At 42.4% G+C, this 17,973-nt stretch overlaps 1 protein-coding gene across 2 annotated transcripts in view; it reads right to left on the reverse strand.

Annotated features, from left to right (window-relative positions):
• The window catches only part of trim55a (tripartite motif containing 55a), a 104,132-nt gene that overhangs the window by 12,308 nt on the left and 73,851 nt on the right, over window positions 1-17,973 (reverse strand). Inside the window, exon 9 of one of the 2 annotated variants that reach the window (XM_041190475.1) lies at window positions 4,288-4,572. The exons of the other annotated variant lie outside the window; for it this stretch is intronic. Coding sequence (XP_041046409.1) covers window positions 4,288-4,572 — 285 coding nt within the window. The remainder of the gene's footprint in view (window positions 1-4,287; window positions 4,573-17,973) is intronic. 2 annotated transcript variants of the gene reach the window in all.

Raw genomic sequence — 17,973 nt, forward strand, 5'->3', positions numbered from 1 at the left:
TTATGATAAGCATATCATCTTAGTTCTGGTATCATCTTTTTGCACTTTTTCTAGTCCTTCTATATTATTTTTATAATATGGATACGGGAGCCGTGCACAGTAAAGTGTTCTCTAACCAACGTTCTGTACAAGTTTAACATAATTTCTCTGTTTTTCAATTCTATCCCTCTAGAAATGAACAACATTTTTTTTAATGACCATATTAACCTGCATTGCTACTTTTAGTGATTTATGCATCTGTATCTCTAGATTCCTTATCTTCTCTTCCCCATTTAGACTCTTATTATCCAAGCAGTAAGTGGCCTCTTTGTTCTTCCAGTAAAATATATCACCTCACACAAATCTATGATCAAAATTAATTTGTCAATCATATTACCAATCCACACTTTATTAATGTCTAGTATTGTGGTACATGAATCCTCAGTATTAACTATTTCCCCAATTTTGTATCATGTGAAAAGTTTCAAATTGCACTTCTGATTCCTGAGCCTAAACTTAGTAAGCTTGTAAGTTGTGAACAACAATGTTTCCAACATTGATCTTTGTGGAATGCCACTTCTCTCCTTTTGCTAATTTGAGCAGCTACTCTTACCCCCTACACTTTACTTTCTGTTTTGCAGCCAGCTTACTATGTAATCTACTTGTTCCTTAACTCTATATGCTTCAGCATTAGTCATGAGTTTACTCTGCAGTACCTAATCAAAGGCCTCTTAGGAAATCTAAATACATTACATTTATTACATTACCCATGTCTACTCTTTCTATTACTTATTTAAAGAATTCAGTAAGGTTAGTCAAGTATGATATCTTTTTAAAATCTGTGTTGACTACTCCATTATATTTTCAGTTTCGTAGTGTTTTCTCTAATACATTTTTGGGTAAAGATTCCATTATCTTTCCTCTCACTGACATTAAACTAACTGGTCTACAGTTTCTTGGACTTTCTATCCTCCTTCTTAAATATAGGAATAACATTGGCTATCCATTAGTCCTCTGGCACTATTCTCCATTCTACTAAATTTGTATGTTCATGTAGTAGTGCTACTGCTGTCTGTTCCCTAATTTTTAAAATGTATGTGGAGGTGAAAACAGGTCATATCCGTGCTAAACCTGTGATATAAATGGGTATAAGGGGTACTAGGAGTATCATTCAAAGGCTGCTTTGGACACCTCCATGTGCTCTTGAAGAGAGTTTGAAACATCACAGACTGAGTGGAACTTGTTTGCTCACCCACCTACCCAATCCAGCTGCATGGCTAGCAAGAAAAATTTACACAGATAAGAAGAAAATAAATTAATAGAAAAAGAATTACCTACGGAAAGTTTTTCAAGCATGAAGAGAAAGAACACAAACTAGCAGTTAGCCTTCACCTTACTGTGTTATCAGCGTGTTTTCCTGGTATCCAGTTTTTGTATGATTTAAAAGCATAATTTTTGATATGTTCTATATTTATCAAAATTAATGAACAAATTAGTGACTCATACTCGTGTGAGACATTTTCCAAATTCATGTGAATCTCATGAGCAACACTGATTATAAAATGCTGATTTTTTTTGTAAAAGAAAACACTTTTTCATCCAGAGAAGATTTTTAGGACTTTATTTCACCACTCACTCATCAAATTTTGGGATTGCCTTATATGCCACATTAAAGTAGTTTCTCACTCTCACAAGTGCAAATTGAAATGAAAAGTGAGCTTCAGGGTTTAAGCTCAGTAAAAGAATCTGAGTAATTCAGTTAATTTATGTAGAAATTAAACCAGGGAAATATCAGCAGTTAGATTATTCATCAACATGCCAGCTGCAAGATTTCCAAGTGTCTCTGTAATAGCTGGGCAAATATGGAAAGAAAAGTAGTTAGCAAGAGTTTAAAAGAAAGCAGTTGTCAGCTTATGAAAACTTAAATCCTGAATCTTTGCAATTGAATACATATTCTATACTTGACTGTTTAATGGCCAGGCAGCCTTGGTGCCAAATAAATGGTTTTCCAATCCAGGTGGTTAGAAATTCATTCACATCTCCTCTCATTGTTTTATTATTTCAAGGTTTTGAAGAAAAATATGATAGTACCAATCAGAGCCAATGAAATAGAGTTTCAGTTAGTCAATTGTAGTGCAACATTGAAAGCAGTAATAGTAAAAAGGCAGCCTAGGCAATCTCTTACAGTCAGAGGAAGTATGCCATAGTGGAAGAAATTTATTTACTCCAAGTTTGATGTAAAAATGATTCAATGATATTAGAATTGACTGGTTATAATTATTTAAACCAGCTGAGAGTATGAGAAACTACTTTGTGTCTCTAAGATACCATATTTGAAAAATATTCCTCCTACCCAGTAAAGAAAAAATCATGTACTGAATCAGATTCCAAAGATGGCGAAGTACGATCATCAAACCCAAAACTGAAATGAAGAGCGCTAGACCCTGTGAGAAAATAAGATACACTGGGTCTGCACTTTTGTTCATAACTTATCCTTTAAATAGTTTAGTTAATGCACAACTGTGCAGAGTGGTGAGAAGGTAATTACATGAAATAATGCAAAAATGTTATCCTTAGTGAAGCGTTTGTGTAAGTACATGAAGATAACATGAAGTTATTCATTCAAAAGCAGAATAGCCTTTCTATCTACTGATCTGTTTAGGATGATATCCTTTACAGTGACATCAAAGGAAGAGTGACAGAGAATTTCCTCAACCTCCCCTACTGCCCAGCATTCCTAAAGGCAGTGATTCATGAAGCTTCATGGGCACCAGCAGCCCTCCACTTCCCACATGTTGTTTTCCCCTTTGTGAACAAAGACAGCAAAGTCTAGATTTTATGGTTAGCATTATTTAAGCATCAGTGTCAACTCATTTACTGCTACTTGATAATCAGAAAACCTAGACTTAATTTATCAGCAGCCTATTTAATTATGTGGGTCATCACACAAGAAACGTTTATGTGCACTTTTCAACTGGAACCATTAGATAGTCGTACGAACATGAAAACCTAAGAAATAGGAGCAGGAGTAGACCACGTGGCCCATCGAGCCTGCTCTGCCATTCAATACCACCATGTCTAATCTTGGGTTTCAACTCCATTTTCCTGCCCACCCCCCTATCCCTTAATTCCCTGAGAGACCAAAAATCTGTCTATACCAGCCTTAAAAGTATTCAACGATGGAGCTTCTACAGCTCTCTGGGGCAGAGAATTCCAAAGAATGAAGTAATTTCTCCTCATCACAGTCCTAAATGATCGACCCCTTATCCTGAGACTGTGCCCCCATGTTTTCGATTCCCTGTCGAATGGAAACAATCTCTCAGCATTTACTCTATCAAGTCCAATCAGAATTTTGTAGAATACAATGAGTTTGCATCTCATGCTTCTAAATTCCAGAGAATATAAGCTCAATTTATTCAGTCTCTCATCATAGGACCAAATTAGTGAATCTCCACTGTACCGCCTCCAAAGCAAATCTATCCTTTCTTAAACGTGGAGACCAAAACTGCATGCAACATTCCAGATGTGGTCTCACCAAAACTCTGTACAATTGTAGCAAGACTTCTTTATTCTTGTACCCCAATCCCCTTGCAATAAAGGCCAACATGCCATTTGCCTTCCTCAGCTTGCTGTACCTGCATGTTAGCTTCCTGCGTTCCTTGTACAAGCACACCCAGGTCTCTTTGAACATCAACACTTACAAGTTTCTCACATTTTAAAAAATATTCTGCTTTTTTATTCTTACGACCAAAGTGGAAAACTTCACACTTCCCTATATTACACCCCATCTGCCATCTTGTTGCCCACTTACCTAATCTGCCTATATCTCTTTGCAGCCTTTCTGTATCCTCCCCATAGCTTAGCTTTCCACCCAGCTTGGTATTATCAACAAACTTAGATACATTAATCTCTGTCTGTTCTTCCAAGTCATTAATATAGATTGTAAAATATGCTATTAAAATTTAAGATTTATCAAAGTGGAATACCAGTTGGCTTTTATCCTCCCCAGTCCTGCTCTCCTAGGTTGAAATTGACTAATTTAGCACAAGGAATAAATTTATGGTCTTCTTAATTTGTTTGGCTCAGTTCCACGCCATGTGATGCACTTATCCTTTGAGCCATCAGGAAATACATCCAACTGTCAAAAAATTCTTCATTAGTACAAGCTAAAGATGCAGTCTACTGTCACCATGCACAAAACTCATTTAGATGCATGATTGAGCATGACAGTGAGGTGCATGGTATTATAGTCAAGCTGGTCTACCGTAAGAGCAGAATTCTTTTTCAAACATTTAAATCTCCACTGACCTGTGATAAAGCTGCAGCTGTACCAGCTTCATTACCATCCACCTCCAATGCAGCCGAACTGTAGTCTGCTGCTGGTTTCTTTGCATCTTTATCAACTACTGATCCAATCTGACTGTTACTATCACCTGAATTGTTGCTCATTTGGTTCAAATTGGGGCTGATCTTGTCCAATGTATGGGTTGTATGCCAAGCTGGGTAAAACAGGGCATCTGCAGCTGTTGCTATTGATAGCAACTGAGTTTCAGACTTCTGAGCATCATGAGCCTCATTCAACTCAACCATGGCCTTTATAGGGACAAACAGAACAGAACAGAGAATAGACAATATTCTGTTATCCATGTGTAGTAATGAATTGTAAATAAGAATTAACATTTAATTTATAATAAATGGATTATTTACCATTGTATTATTTTTAAGGGATAAACGCTTACTCCTTGTTTAGTCCTGCGTTACCAAAACCTTCTTTGGAAAATACTTGAGTCTTATGTGTACACACCAAATCATGAGTTGTCTTTTTTTCTGTTTCTACTATATATCAACTAAATGTGTAAATTCTCAGTGAACAAAAATGCCTGCATTTACAAAATGATTTACAAAATGATGTCCATGATAAGAAGCGAGCATATCATGGTCAAGGTCACAACTATACCACTGTGTCATTGCTGAAACAGATTCCTACAAAGCCTCACAAAGTAGTCTGGAATTGCAATATTAACAACTTAATTGTTAAAACAAGGATTTAGGATACATTTAATTGATTATCATTCATTGATTACATTGTTCCTTAAGGAAATGTATATTTAAAAGAATTAGGAGTAAAAGGTCCTTCTTGTTATGTTAATATTTCTTTTTTAATCCTATTATTAGACTTGTTAATGGGAACAAAACACTTGCATATCTTCAGTAGGACAAATACAAACAAAATGAATATGGTGTGAAATCAGTCACTGTGTAACCAGTTTTCATCATTTGTGCTCAGAGGTTATTACAGCTGTCCAGATTATTAGCTTTACCTTTAATAGTTATAAATTTTTGCCACAGTGCTCACCCTTTCTCTCCTGAACATTGGAAATGACTTCATAGCCATTGCCTCACAATAGTGTATTAGTATTTTTAGAAATAGATGTACTGTACACTTTGGAGTTTGGGGTAAAATCCCCTAGAAAATATATAAACACTTCATTGGGTGTATTTTACAGCATTTTGTATTTTGATGTAAGACGTAGGCCCAAAACCTCCAGTCAGTGTGGATGCTGAGCACATTAGAGTCCATTATTAAGGAAGAAATAGCAGGACATTTAGAAAAGCTTAACGCAATCAGAGTCAACATGGTTTTGTGAAAGGGAAATCATGCTTGACAAATTTGCAAAAGTTCTTTGAGGATTTAACAAGTAGAATGGATAAAGGGGAACTGGTAGATGTAGTGTATTTGGATTTCCAGAAGGCATCAATAAGGTGCCACATAAAAGGTTATTGCACAAGATAGGAGATCACGGAATGGAGGTAATGCATTAGAATGGACTGAGGATTGGTTAACACACAAGAGACATAGAGTCAGGATTACTAGGTCTTTTTCAGGTTGGAAAGACGTAACTAGTGGAGTGCCACAAGGATCAGCCCTAGGGCCTCAATTATTTACTATCTAAGTCTATCTTGGAGGAGGGGTCAGAGTGTAATGTATCCAAATTTGCTGACAATATAAAAATAGATGGGACGGCATGTTGTGGTGAGGACATAAGAAATCTGCAAGGGGATATAGATAGGTTGAGTGATTGGGCAAAAACTTGGCAGATGGAGTTTAATATAGGAGACTGTGAGGTCATGCACTTTGGTAGGAAGAATCAAAAGGCAGACTAATATTTAAATGGAGAGAGACTCCAAAAAAGTGCAGCACAGAGGGATCTGGGTATTCTTGTGATGAAACACAAAAAGTTAGCATGCAGGTGCAGCAAGAAACTAGGAAAGCAAATGGAATTTTGGCCTATATTGCTAGGAGGTATGTTGGAATTAAAAAATGGGGAAGTCTCGTTACAACCATACAGGGTGTTGATGAGGCAGCACCTGGAGTGCTGTGTACAGTCTTGTCCCCGTATTTAAGAAAGGGTATACTGGCATTGGAGGCAGTTCAAAGGACATTCACTAGACTGATTCCTGGGATGAAGGGGTTGACTTATCAAGAACGGCTAAACAGATTGGGCCTTTCTTCATTGGAGCTTAGAAGAATGAGGGGTGATCTTATTGAAACGTACAAGATTCTGAGGGGGCTTGACAGGGTAGGTGTTAAGAAGATGTTTTCACTGGTGGAGGAATCTCAAAATAGGGGACATAGTTACAGAATAAGGGGACACTCATTTAAAACTGAGATGCGAAGGAATTTCTTCTTTCAGAGGATAGTGAATGTCTGGAATTCTCTACTCCAGAGAATTGTGGAGGCTAGATCACAAAGTATTTAAAGAGGAGTTAGATAGATTTTTGAAATATCAGGATGTTGAGGGCTATAAGGAGCTGGCACGAAAGAGGAGTTGAGGCCTGGAGCATATCAGCCATGATCTTATTGAATGGTGGGGTAGGTTTGAGGGGCCGAATGGCCTACTCCTGCTCCTATTCCTTATGTCCTTATGTTCACACTCTTGTTGCCCACGAAGATTTTTGCTACTTGACATTTTTACGATTTTTCAATCATGTCTTCCGATTCCATCTGAAGCATTGAAGGGTCTGCTCAGCCATCCGTGGAGAAGATTGGTTGGATGCAAGAAGATTTGGAAAAAGGGGGGACATGCCCCTTTTTCACAACAAATAGATTCAGGTAAGTTTTTAAAGGTCCAAGGGCAGAATTTTATGTTCCGCAGGTGGGCACACGCACGACCTGATTGGGCATAAAATCGCACGAAATGATGCTGGGTGAATATCCTGATGTCACATTTCACCCAGTAGGTGCACTCGGCAGTGGGAAGAGCACCCGCCGAGAGTTAAAAGGGCAATTAAGCCCATTAATGGTGCAATTGAACGTGATTTTTCGTGGCCTATCCAACCTTATGGTTGGCAGATGGGTCAGTCGACCAGGTGGCATTTATATTTTTGATGAATCCCTCAGGGTGGGATGAAATCTCCATTAGGAAGTAAAATAAAAAGAAATACCTGGGCACAGCATTTTTATGAGGTATGCTTTCAAGTGCTTGATAGCGCTGCATGGACATTTTTTACAGCTTTTTCATGCTTCATTTTATTATTTAGAGCTCTGCAGCTCCCTGAGGCAGCTGTCTGCCTTTAGGTAGCTCACTGGAAGCGTTCGCCAGCACCCGCGGTGATGTTGTCACCCTCCCTCTTCCCGCCCCCACCCTGGCAGCATTGAGCTTTTCAGTATGTGTTTCACGCTGGCTGGCTGGTAATTGGCCAGCCCATGTGAAATTGAAGTGGGGGGGCTGATCGTGGTTGGGGGCCCATTTCCTGAATGCTCCCGGGCCCGCCAATCGCGTGCACCCAACGAGGGGAAAATTCAGGCCCAAATCTTGCACTGGGTTAGTGAATGGATGAATGAGTGAATGGGTGGGTGACTGAGTAGGTGAGTTGGGTGAGGTTGGTATGCGGGTGAGTGGGTGAGGTGGGTAGGTGGATGATGTGGGTAGGTGAGGGAGGTGGGTAGATGCGTGAGTGGGTGAGGTGGATAGGGGGTGAGGTGAGTGAGATGGGTGAGGTGGAAAGAATGATAAGTTGAGACAGGGGGAAATTGGGTCCGGTTGGGGGCTAATTAGATGGTTGGGGGTTGTTGGAGGTTGGTAGTTGGGTCTAGTCTGGGGTGGTAGTCGGCTGGTCGGGGGGTTTGTCAAGTCTGGTTGGGAGTTAGTCAGGTAGCTGAGGGAGCCAGGTCATTGGGGGTGGGAGTGGTCATGTCTGGTGGGGGGGTGTAATTGGGTGGCAGGGTGGTAGTCACGTGATATCAAGAAATGGCTGATGGCACTGGATACTGCAAAGGCTATGGGCCCTGGCAATATTCTGGCAATAGTACTGAAGACTTGTGCTCCAGAACTTGTTGTGTCCCTAACCAAGTTGTTGCAGTCAGCTACAACACTGGCATCTACCTGATTTTGTGGAAAATTGCCCAGATATGTCCTGTCCACAAACATCAGGCCAATTAAACCAGCCAATTACCGCCCCATCAGTCAACTCCTGATCATCAGTAAAGTGATGGAAGGGGATTGACAGTGCTATCAAGTGGCACTTGTTCAGAAATAACCCGCTCACTGATGCTCAGTTTGGGTTCCACCAGGGCCACTCAGCTCCTGACCTCATTACAGCCTTAGCCTAAATATGGACAAAAGAGCTGGATTCAAGAGGTGAGGTGAGAGTGATTGCTTTTGATATCAAGGCAGCATTTGACCAAATGTGATATCAAGGAGCCCTCGCAAAACTGTCACCTAGTCATACCTAGCACAGAAGAAGATGGTTGTGGCTGTTGGAGGTCCGTCATCTCAGTCCCAGGACATCACTGCAGGAGTTCCTCAGGGTAGTGTCCTAGGCCCAACCATCTTCAGCTGCTTCATCAATGACCTTCCACCCATCAAAAGGTCAGAAGTTGGCATATTCGCTGATGACTGCACGATAGTCAGCACCATTCACAACTCCTCTGAAGCAGTCCATGCTCATGTGCAGCAAGACTTGGTGTATCCAGGCTTGGGCTGACAAGTGGCAAGTTACATTTGTGCCACAAAAGTGCCAGGCAATGACCATCTCCAATAAGAGAGAATCTAACCATCGTCCCTTGACATTCAATGGCATTACCATTGCTGAATCCCCCACTATCAACATCTTGGAGTTACCATTGACCAGAAACTGAACTGGATCAGCCTTATAAATGCTGTGGCTACAAGAGCAGGTCAGAGGTGGGGAATTCTGCAGTGAGTAACTCACTTCCTGACTCCCAAAAGCCTGTCTGCCATCTACAAGGCACAAGACAGGAGTGTGATGGAATACTTTCCAATTGCCTGGATGAGTGCAACTCCAACAACACTCAAGAGGTTTGACACCATCCAGGAGAAAGCAGTCTACTTGATTGGCACCCCATCCACAAACATTCACTCCCTCCACCATCGACACACCGTAGCAACAGTATGTACCATCTACAAGATGAACTGCAGCAACTCACCCAGGCTTCTTCTGCAGCACCTTCCAAGCCGGTGAACACTAGCACCTAGAAGGACAAGGGCAGCAGATGCATGGAAACACCACCACTTGCAAACTGTCCTCCAAGCCACTCACCATCCTGACTTGGAAATATATCACTGTTCCTTTACTATCACTGGGTCAAAGTCCTGAAATTCCTTCCCTAACAGCACTGTGGGTGTACCTACAGCACATGGACTGCAGCAGTTCAAGAAGGCAGCTCACCACCACCTTCTCAAGGGCAATTAGGGATAGGCACTCAATACTCGCCAAGCCAGCAATGCCCACATCCTGTGAAAGAATAAAAAAAAACTTACCCACTCTTTCGCGGAGAATCATGTTTCAACCATCCCAGTTCACACCGACACTCTTTTCCTTCAAGTCAATTCAAGCTGGCACTCTGTTCCTTTTATGATCCAGATTAAGCTGGTGATTTTGTCATCCTTCTATGTCCTAGTCCATATTTTACTACTTCCATGATACCGTCAACCATAGTTCATGCTGACACTTTCCCTACCTATTTCATCTCCTTTCACCACCAGCTCTAAAATGCCACCCTAGGTTCTTTCTTTTCCTTTTCTATGATCTATTTTTTCCCCTCCTTTCTGCTTTCAGTGCAGCTCCAACACAGTTGTGGTTACTAATGCACCGAGACTGAGCACTGCTCCCCTTCATGCCCTCCCCAAATCTTGCAATTAATAGACTCGAGCCTTTATCTTCAGATGTCAGTCTCTGCCTCTTAGTGTTGCCAACCCTCCATGATTATCCTGGAGTTTCTGTTAGCAGTAGTACTTGAGGCATGCTCTGAAGGGAGGTGGGCTTGCTCAATGTTTGCTGATTAAAAACTGACATATGAAGCAGATTCCAATATTCTCAGTAGCTGAGAAGTGAGCACGCACTACTTCCGTGAAATTAAAAGTATATTTACAGCTTGATTTTCAGATCAGGCAAGGATGAAAACTGATTGAAAACTCATTGGTGGTGGCAAAGCATTTGTACCATTAGCCATTGTGCGCATTTTATAAAGCAGGTGATAGATGCATTGTTTGTCAGTTTGTTATGTTTTCTACAGACAACCTGAGATAGTGAGCCCAATTTTAATGCTGTGTAATTGAGTGTATTTTAAAAGAGTTAAAATTTGGCCCAGCATGACCGGGCGTTGCAATTTCAGAGTGGCAGGATTCTCTGAAGTCCAAAGAGCCTGGTGAAAGGCCACAGGTCTGAAACATTAACTCTGGGCTGAAATTTTAGTCAGGGGTCAGGAAACAGAAATGGTGGTTGGTTCTGGGTTCTGGGTTCTCATCCCTCACAACATGCTTTAAACACGCTCATCATAATTTCCAATATTCCAACCAATTAAAGGCCGGGGAGTGGTCTTGCCATCCAGTCAGGGACAGCAGGCAAGCTCCAGATGCTGGAAGGCTAGTGGGGGTCCTCCAGCGTTCAGAGATTGGCATTCCCATCTGCTGAGGTGGGAGCTGCCAATGTGAGGGTGCAGAGAGCGAGGGATAAATGGCAGTAAGTCATTTGGTTTTTTAAATGTCTCCTTGGCCATGATCCCAGAGGGGCAACTCCTCCAGGGGATGGCCAGCTGCCATTCATGTTGTGGTGTTGTGGAGTGGTGAGGGGTGGAGGGGAGGTGCTCCTTCATTGATCCATTGTGCCATGCTCCCTTTCTGGCCCTGAGCCCACCATATCAACCTGGTCCTGGTTTCTGTTACCTTAAGACCATAAGACATAGGAGCAGAAATTAGGCCAATCAGCCCATCAAGTCTGCTCCACCATTTAATCATGGCTGATATGTTTCTCAACCCCATTCTCTCGCCTTCTCCCCGTAACCTTTGATCCCCTTACCAATCAAGAACCTATCTATCTTGGTCTTAAATACACTCAATGACCTGGCCTCCACAGCCTTCTGTGGCAATGAATTCCATATTTTCACCACTCTCTGGCTAAAGAAGTTTCTCCTCATTTCTGTTCTAAAAGGTCTTCCCTTTACTCTGAGATTATGCCCTCGGGTCCTAGTCTCTCCTACTAATGGAAACATCTTCCCCACGTCCACTCTATCCAGGCCTTTCAGTAGTCTGTAAGTTTCAGTCAGATCCCCCCTCATCCTTCTAAACTCCATCGAGTATAGACCCAGAGTCCTCAAACATTCCTCATATGTTAAGCCTTTCATTCCTGGGATCATTCTCGTGAACATCCTTTGGACCCTCTCCAGGGCCAGCACATCCTTCCTGAGATACGGGGCCCAAAATTGCTCACAATATTCTAAATGTGGTCTGACCAGAGCCTTATAAAGCCTCAGCAGCACCTCCCTGCTTTTATATTCTAGTCCTCTTGAAATAAATGCCAACATTGCATTTGCCTTCCTAACTACCGACTCAACCTGCAGGTTAACCTTTAGAGAATCCTGGACTAGGACTCCTAAGTCCCTTTACACTCCAGATTTCTGAATTCTCTCCCCATTTAGAAAATAGTCCATGCCTCTATTCTTCCTACCAAAGTGCATGACCTCACACTTGCCCACATTGTATTCCTTCTGCCAATTCTTTGCCCATTCTCCTAACCTGTCCAAATCCTTCTGCAGCCTCCCCACCTCCTCAATACTACCTGTCCCTCCACCTATGTTTGTATTATCTGCAAACTTAGCCAGGATGCCCTCAGTTCCTTCATCTAGATCATTAATGTATAAAGTGAAAAGTTGTGGTCCCAACACTGACCCCTGCGGAACTCGACTAATCACTAGCCGCCATCCTAAGAAGGACCCCCTTATCCCCACTCTCTGTCTCCTGCCAGACAGCCAACCTTCTATCCATGCTAATACCTTGCCTCTTACGCCATGGGCTCTTATCTTACTGAGCAGCCTCCTGTGCGGCACCTTGTCAAAGGCCTTCTGGAAGTCCAAATAGATAACATCCATTGGCTCTCCTTTGTCTAATCTACTTGTTACCTCCTCAAAGAATTCCATCAGATTTGTCAGGCATGACCTCCCCTTGATGAAACCTTGCTGACTTTGCCCGATTTTACCATGCACTTCCAAGTATTCTGAAATCTCATTCTTAATAATGGATTCTAAAATCTTACCAATGACCGAGGTCAGGCTAATCGGCCTGTAATTTCCCATCTTTTGCCTCACTCCCTTCTTAAACAGGGGGGTTACATTAGCGATTTTCCAGTCCTCTGGGACCCTCCCTGATGCGAGTGATTCCCAAAAGATCACCACTAACGCCTCCTGACCCATTCCTGTTTCCTGACCCATGATTAAAAATTCATCCCAGAGTTAATGTTTCAGGCCTGTGGCCTTTCACCAGGCTCTTTGGACTTCAGAGAATCCTGCCACTCTGAAATTGCAGTGCCCAGTCATGCTGGGCAAAATTTTAATGCCTCATTGTTGATTGGAAGTTCCAGTTAGCATGGGAACAGGCCTTACGAGGCCCCCTAATTCATTCTAATTGGCTTCAATTGACTACCCACTACTTGCCAGAAAGTAGCTCTTCCAACCCCAAGTTGACCTCTTTCAAAATCACTCAGGGTTTAGATCATCGCAGGGATCTGGTACAGAGGCTGGCCATGCCAAATTGCATGCCCACTCCCCCCACTCCCCCAACCACGCCTCTGATCTGGACTCTGACCGGTTGAAAAATGCAGCCCTCTGTTTCTCTCTCCACAGATTCTGGAAGGCCTGTTGAATATTTCCAGCATTTTCTGCTTATATCCCAGGATTGTGGCCATTTGTGATCAAGTCTAACATCTAAAGCAATAGAAAAAGCTTTCACACTTTCAAAACCAGCAGCACCAAATCATAAACATGAATGCTCATTCTTCTGGAAGTTAATAAAACTCTTTTTTTTAAGGTGGCCAACTGTATTCATTCTCCTTGGGCCAGCAAGACAGATGTTTGGATGGATCATGATATCATAAGTAACAGGGGCAGGAATAGGCCATTCAGCATCTCAAGTCTGCGCCACCATTTAATAAGATTATGGTTGATCTGATTGTGGCTTTAATCCACTTTCCTGCCTGCACGCCCCCACCCCCCATCCCCCACCCCCATCACCCCAAGACCCTTTACTCCCTTGTAGATCAAAAATCTCTCTCACTCAGCAGTGAATATATTCAATGACATCCACTGCTGTCTGTGGAAGAGAATTCCAAATACTAACGGTCCTTTGAAAGCAGAAATCCCTGCTCATATCCATTTTAAATGGGAACGCCCTTATTTTGAAACTGTACCCCCTAGTTCTAGATTCCCCCATGAGGGGGAGTGTCCTCTCAGCATTGACCCTATCAAGCCCCCTCAGAATCTAATGGGAAGAATTTTATGTTCCCCTGTCAGCAGGTTTAGACAGTGGGTGGTCGGGCAGGAGCTTGTACAATTCCTTCCCACTAGACTCCTGCCTGCCCGATCTCTCCATAATATTACTGAGGCACAGGCAAGGCCTAGACCAGCCCACCTGCCCTTGCCCCAAATGAGGCCCTTAAGAGGCCTTAATGACCACCTAATGATCGTTTCTGCCCAGCCTAAATTTTCAAGCTGGCGAGAGAAGTTCAGGGGCAGGTTTAACTCAGAAAATGACCCAGCCCAGGCCTCAGGCAGGGAGGAGGGGGAGCGCTTCCATCAACAACCTCCTTTCAACATCGGCTGCCCCTCCCACCTCCACACAAGGCCTGGCACCTGCAGGCGCCCCCTCACCCCCTGATCTCTCCAACAACACCCCACCCACACCCCTCTGCCCACCAGCCCTCCCCAAGCCTCACCTCCCCTCCTCACCCTGAGAGCCCACAATTTATTTGGTCCTGGACTCCCAGGACTTAGACTCTGAGGACTGATTGCAGTCCCAGTCCTATCCACTGCAATTCTGGCACTGCTGGGGCTAGAAATGGCTGACCAATAAGATTGGCCAGCAGTTCTATGAGACAGGACTTCCTCCAGAGTGAGGATGGAAGTCCCATAGTCAGTCAATTAGTGCTTGTTGGAGTTTTAAATGGCTGTAGGCCAGCCAGTATTGGCAGGGATGTGTTTGTCACTGACTCCTTGAATGGCGGGAAGAGAAACCTCACCATTATAAAAATCCAAGCTTATTTGTTGTAATAAGATCAGCTCTCATTCTTCCAAAGTCCAATGAGTATAGGCCCAAATTGCTCAACCTTTCCTCATAAGACAACCCCTTCATCCCAAGAATCAGCCCGATGAACCTTCTCTGAATTGCTTCCAATGCAAGTATATCGCTCCTTAAGTAAGGAGTGCTGTATACAGTGCTCTAAGTGAAGTCTCACCCTAGCTTTATATTTCATTCCCTTTGCATTAAAGGCCAACGTTTCAGTTGCTTTCCTAGTTACTTGCTGTTCCTGCATGATAACTTTTTGTGACTCATGTACAAGGACACCCAGGTCCCTCTGTACTGCAGCATTCTGCAATCTCTCCCCATTTAAATAACAGTCCGCTTTTAAATCCAGGAAGCGATTGTCCCCTCCCCCCATCAATGACAGGCTGCGTTTTCTACCATCGAACGTCCCACAAGGATATTCAGTGCTCGATGGGTGGGCTTGGTGGCAGGATCGGGAATCTCACAAGAAGACTCTAAGCGCATTTCCTGGTGATGTGAATCCAGGAAGCGATTGTCCCCTCCCTCCATCAATGGCAGGCCGTGTTTCCTGCAGTCAAACATTGGGAAATGCATTTGCATCTCATTATTGTGGCCACATGCTTGAATCACCGGCCGCCCCCCCAGTCAAATTTAAAGCCTATGTCAGTGTGATTTTATGAAGACGTGATTTACAACTACCTTTAAAAGGCGTACACCTGGTGACCTGGGGGACTCGGAGGTGAGTGCACATAACTTTGCGCGGCACGCACGATGATCCCAATTCAAGGAAGTGGCTCTGTGGATTCTGTGGGGAATGACTCCACAGCGGCTTTGCCATGGCTGGCTTGTGGTGGCAGGGCAAGTGTGACAGTGCCAATTGAGGAAGGAAACCTCGGGATAAGGGCTACAGTGCAAGGGGGGTCATGGCAGCATTTTCCCAATAACAGACAATAGGCTAACTAGCCTAGAGTTCCTACTTTCTGCTTCCCTCTCTTGAACAGAGGTGTTACATCCAAGGTTTTCCATCCTCTGGATCCTTTCCTGAACCTCAGGAATTTTGGAAGATCACAACCACTACATACACTCTCTCTGCAGCCACTTCTTATAAGATCCTAGGATGCAGGCCATCAGGTGCTGGGAACTTGTCAGCCTTTGGTCCCATTAGCTTTCCCAGCACTTCTTCTCTAGCAGTCGTGATTATCTTAAGTTCCTCCTCCTCTTTGTCTCTTGATTTTCTCTTATTCTTGGGATTTTTTTTGTGTCTTCTACTCTGAAGGCGGACATAAAATACTTGTCCAAAATCTCTGCCATTCCCTTGTTTCCAATTATTAGACCACAGTGTCACCCTTTAATGTACCAATGCTCACTTTACCTATTCTTCTTTTTTATATAATTGTAGAAACTCTTAATATCTGTTGTTAAATTTCTTGCTAGTTTTCTCTCATACTTTAGTTTCCTCTCTTTCTTTTAGTCACCCTTGCTGGTTTCTAAACTTTTCCCAATCTTCTGGCCTACCACGACCCATTGCAGCATTGTACATCTTTCCCTTCAATCTGATACCATCCTTAGCTCCCTTAGTTACCCACGGATGGTGCATCCTTCTTGTAGAGTCTTCCTTTCTCACTGGAATATATATTGAGAGTTACAAAATGTATCCTTAAATGTCTGCCACTGCATCTCTACTGTTTTACCTTTTAATTTATTTTCCCAGTCCGCATTAATCAATTCTATATTTATACCTTCTAAATGCCTTTATTTAAGTTTAAGGCATTAGTTTCAGACCCACATTCTGACCTTCAAACCGAATGTGAAATTTTACCACGTTATGATTACTCTCGCCTAGAGGTCATTAATTAATCCTGTCTAATTACATATTACTGGGTCTAAAATAGCCAGCCCCTGGTTGATTCTAGAATGTACTGTTCTAGGAAATTGTCCCAAACGTTCTATGAACTCAAGCTCCAAGCTAAATTTGCCAATTTGATTCATCTAATCGGAACAAGGGTTAAAATCTTCCATTATTATGTAGCAACTGTTAGAGGCCTTTACACAACTTCCACTAGTAACACTTTCCTTTGGTATTCATTATCTCCATCCAGATTCTACAGCTTGATCTACTGAACCAAGATAATTTCTCACTATTGTACCGATCTCATCTTGTATTAACAGAACTACCTCACCTCCTTTTCCTTTCTTCCCATCCTTCTAAATGTCAAATACCCTTGAATATTCTGGTCCCAGCCTTGGTCACCTTGCAACCATGCCTCTGTAATGGCTGCCATATCATCTTCATTTATTTCCATTTGCTATCAATTCATCCATCTTGTTATGAAAGCTGCATATATTCAGGTAAGGAGTCTTTAATTCTGCATATTCTGACCTTATTTGCTGGTGCACTGTTATGTTTGTACACTCTGTCCCTTCCTGTTAAACTGTGGTTATCACTACCCATAACATTATCCTGCACTACTGCCTTGTCCTTTCGCTTTAACTTTCCAAATTTCCCCTCACATAGGCTGCAATGGTTCAAGAAGGCAGCACAGCACCATCTTCTCAAGGGCAATTAGGGGTGGGCAATAAATGCTGGCCTAGCCAGCAATGCCCATGTCCCATGAACGAATAAAAAATGAACCTAACTATTTAGTTTAAAGCCCTGTCTGCAGCCCTACTTATATGATTTGACAGGATACTGGTCCCAACATGGTTCAGGTGAAAGGAAGTCCCAGTGGTACATCTTTCTCTTGCCCAGCACTGGTGCCTGTGCCTCATGAATTGAAACCCATTTCTCCTACACCATTCTTTGAACCACATATTTAACTCTGATCTTATTTATCCTATGCCAATTTGCTCATGGTCTAGTTAGTAATCCAGAAATTATTAACTGTGTGATTCTGCTTTTTAATTTAGCCCCTAGCTGCTCATACTCCCTCAACAGAACCTCTTTCTTAGTCCCAACTATGTGGTTGATACCCACATGGACCCAGTGGGAAAAAACAGTTTGGACCTATACTCTTATTTTGCAGTTTTTACTGGTGTGCCATTTTAAGGCATACAAGATCAGTTCAGACCAATATTCTTGTTTCCAAATTTCTACTGTTTTCTCATTCTGGGTTGTGAATGTACCCTCTCTGTTCTCCTCTCTGCATAGATCTCCTTTGTTCTTTGCAACAGTGGCCTTTTTTTCAGTCTTTTCTGTGTTTGGTCAATCAGCTTTTTAGTTAACTTCCTCACCAGATCACATGGACCAGTGTTTCTCATTATCCAAGAAAATTACAGTTGATGCCTTTACAATTGATGCAAACTCGTCAACATCTTTTTCAACCATTCTTAAAACAACTACAGATTCCTCAAATATTTTAAAGAAATTACAACTGCTTCTGGGTCAAATGTCATCTCAATGTCTATTCCCCTAACTATACAATTCTCTACTACAATT

This window comes from Carcharodon carcharias, chromosome 6 (assembly GCF_017639515.1).
Source record: "Carcharodon carcharias isolate sCarCar2 chromosome 6, sCarCar2.pri, whole genome shotgun sequence".
Lineage (NCBI taxonomy): Eukaryota > Metazoa > Chordata > Chondrichthyes > Lamniformes > Lamnidae > Carcharodon > Carcharodon carcharias.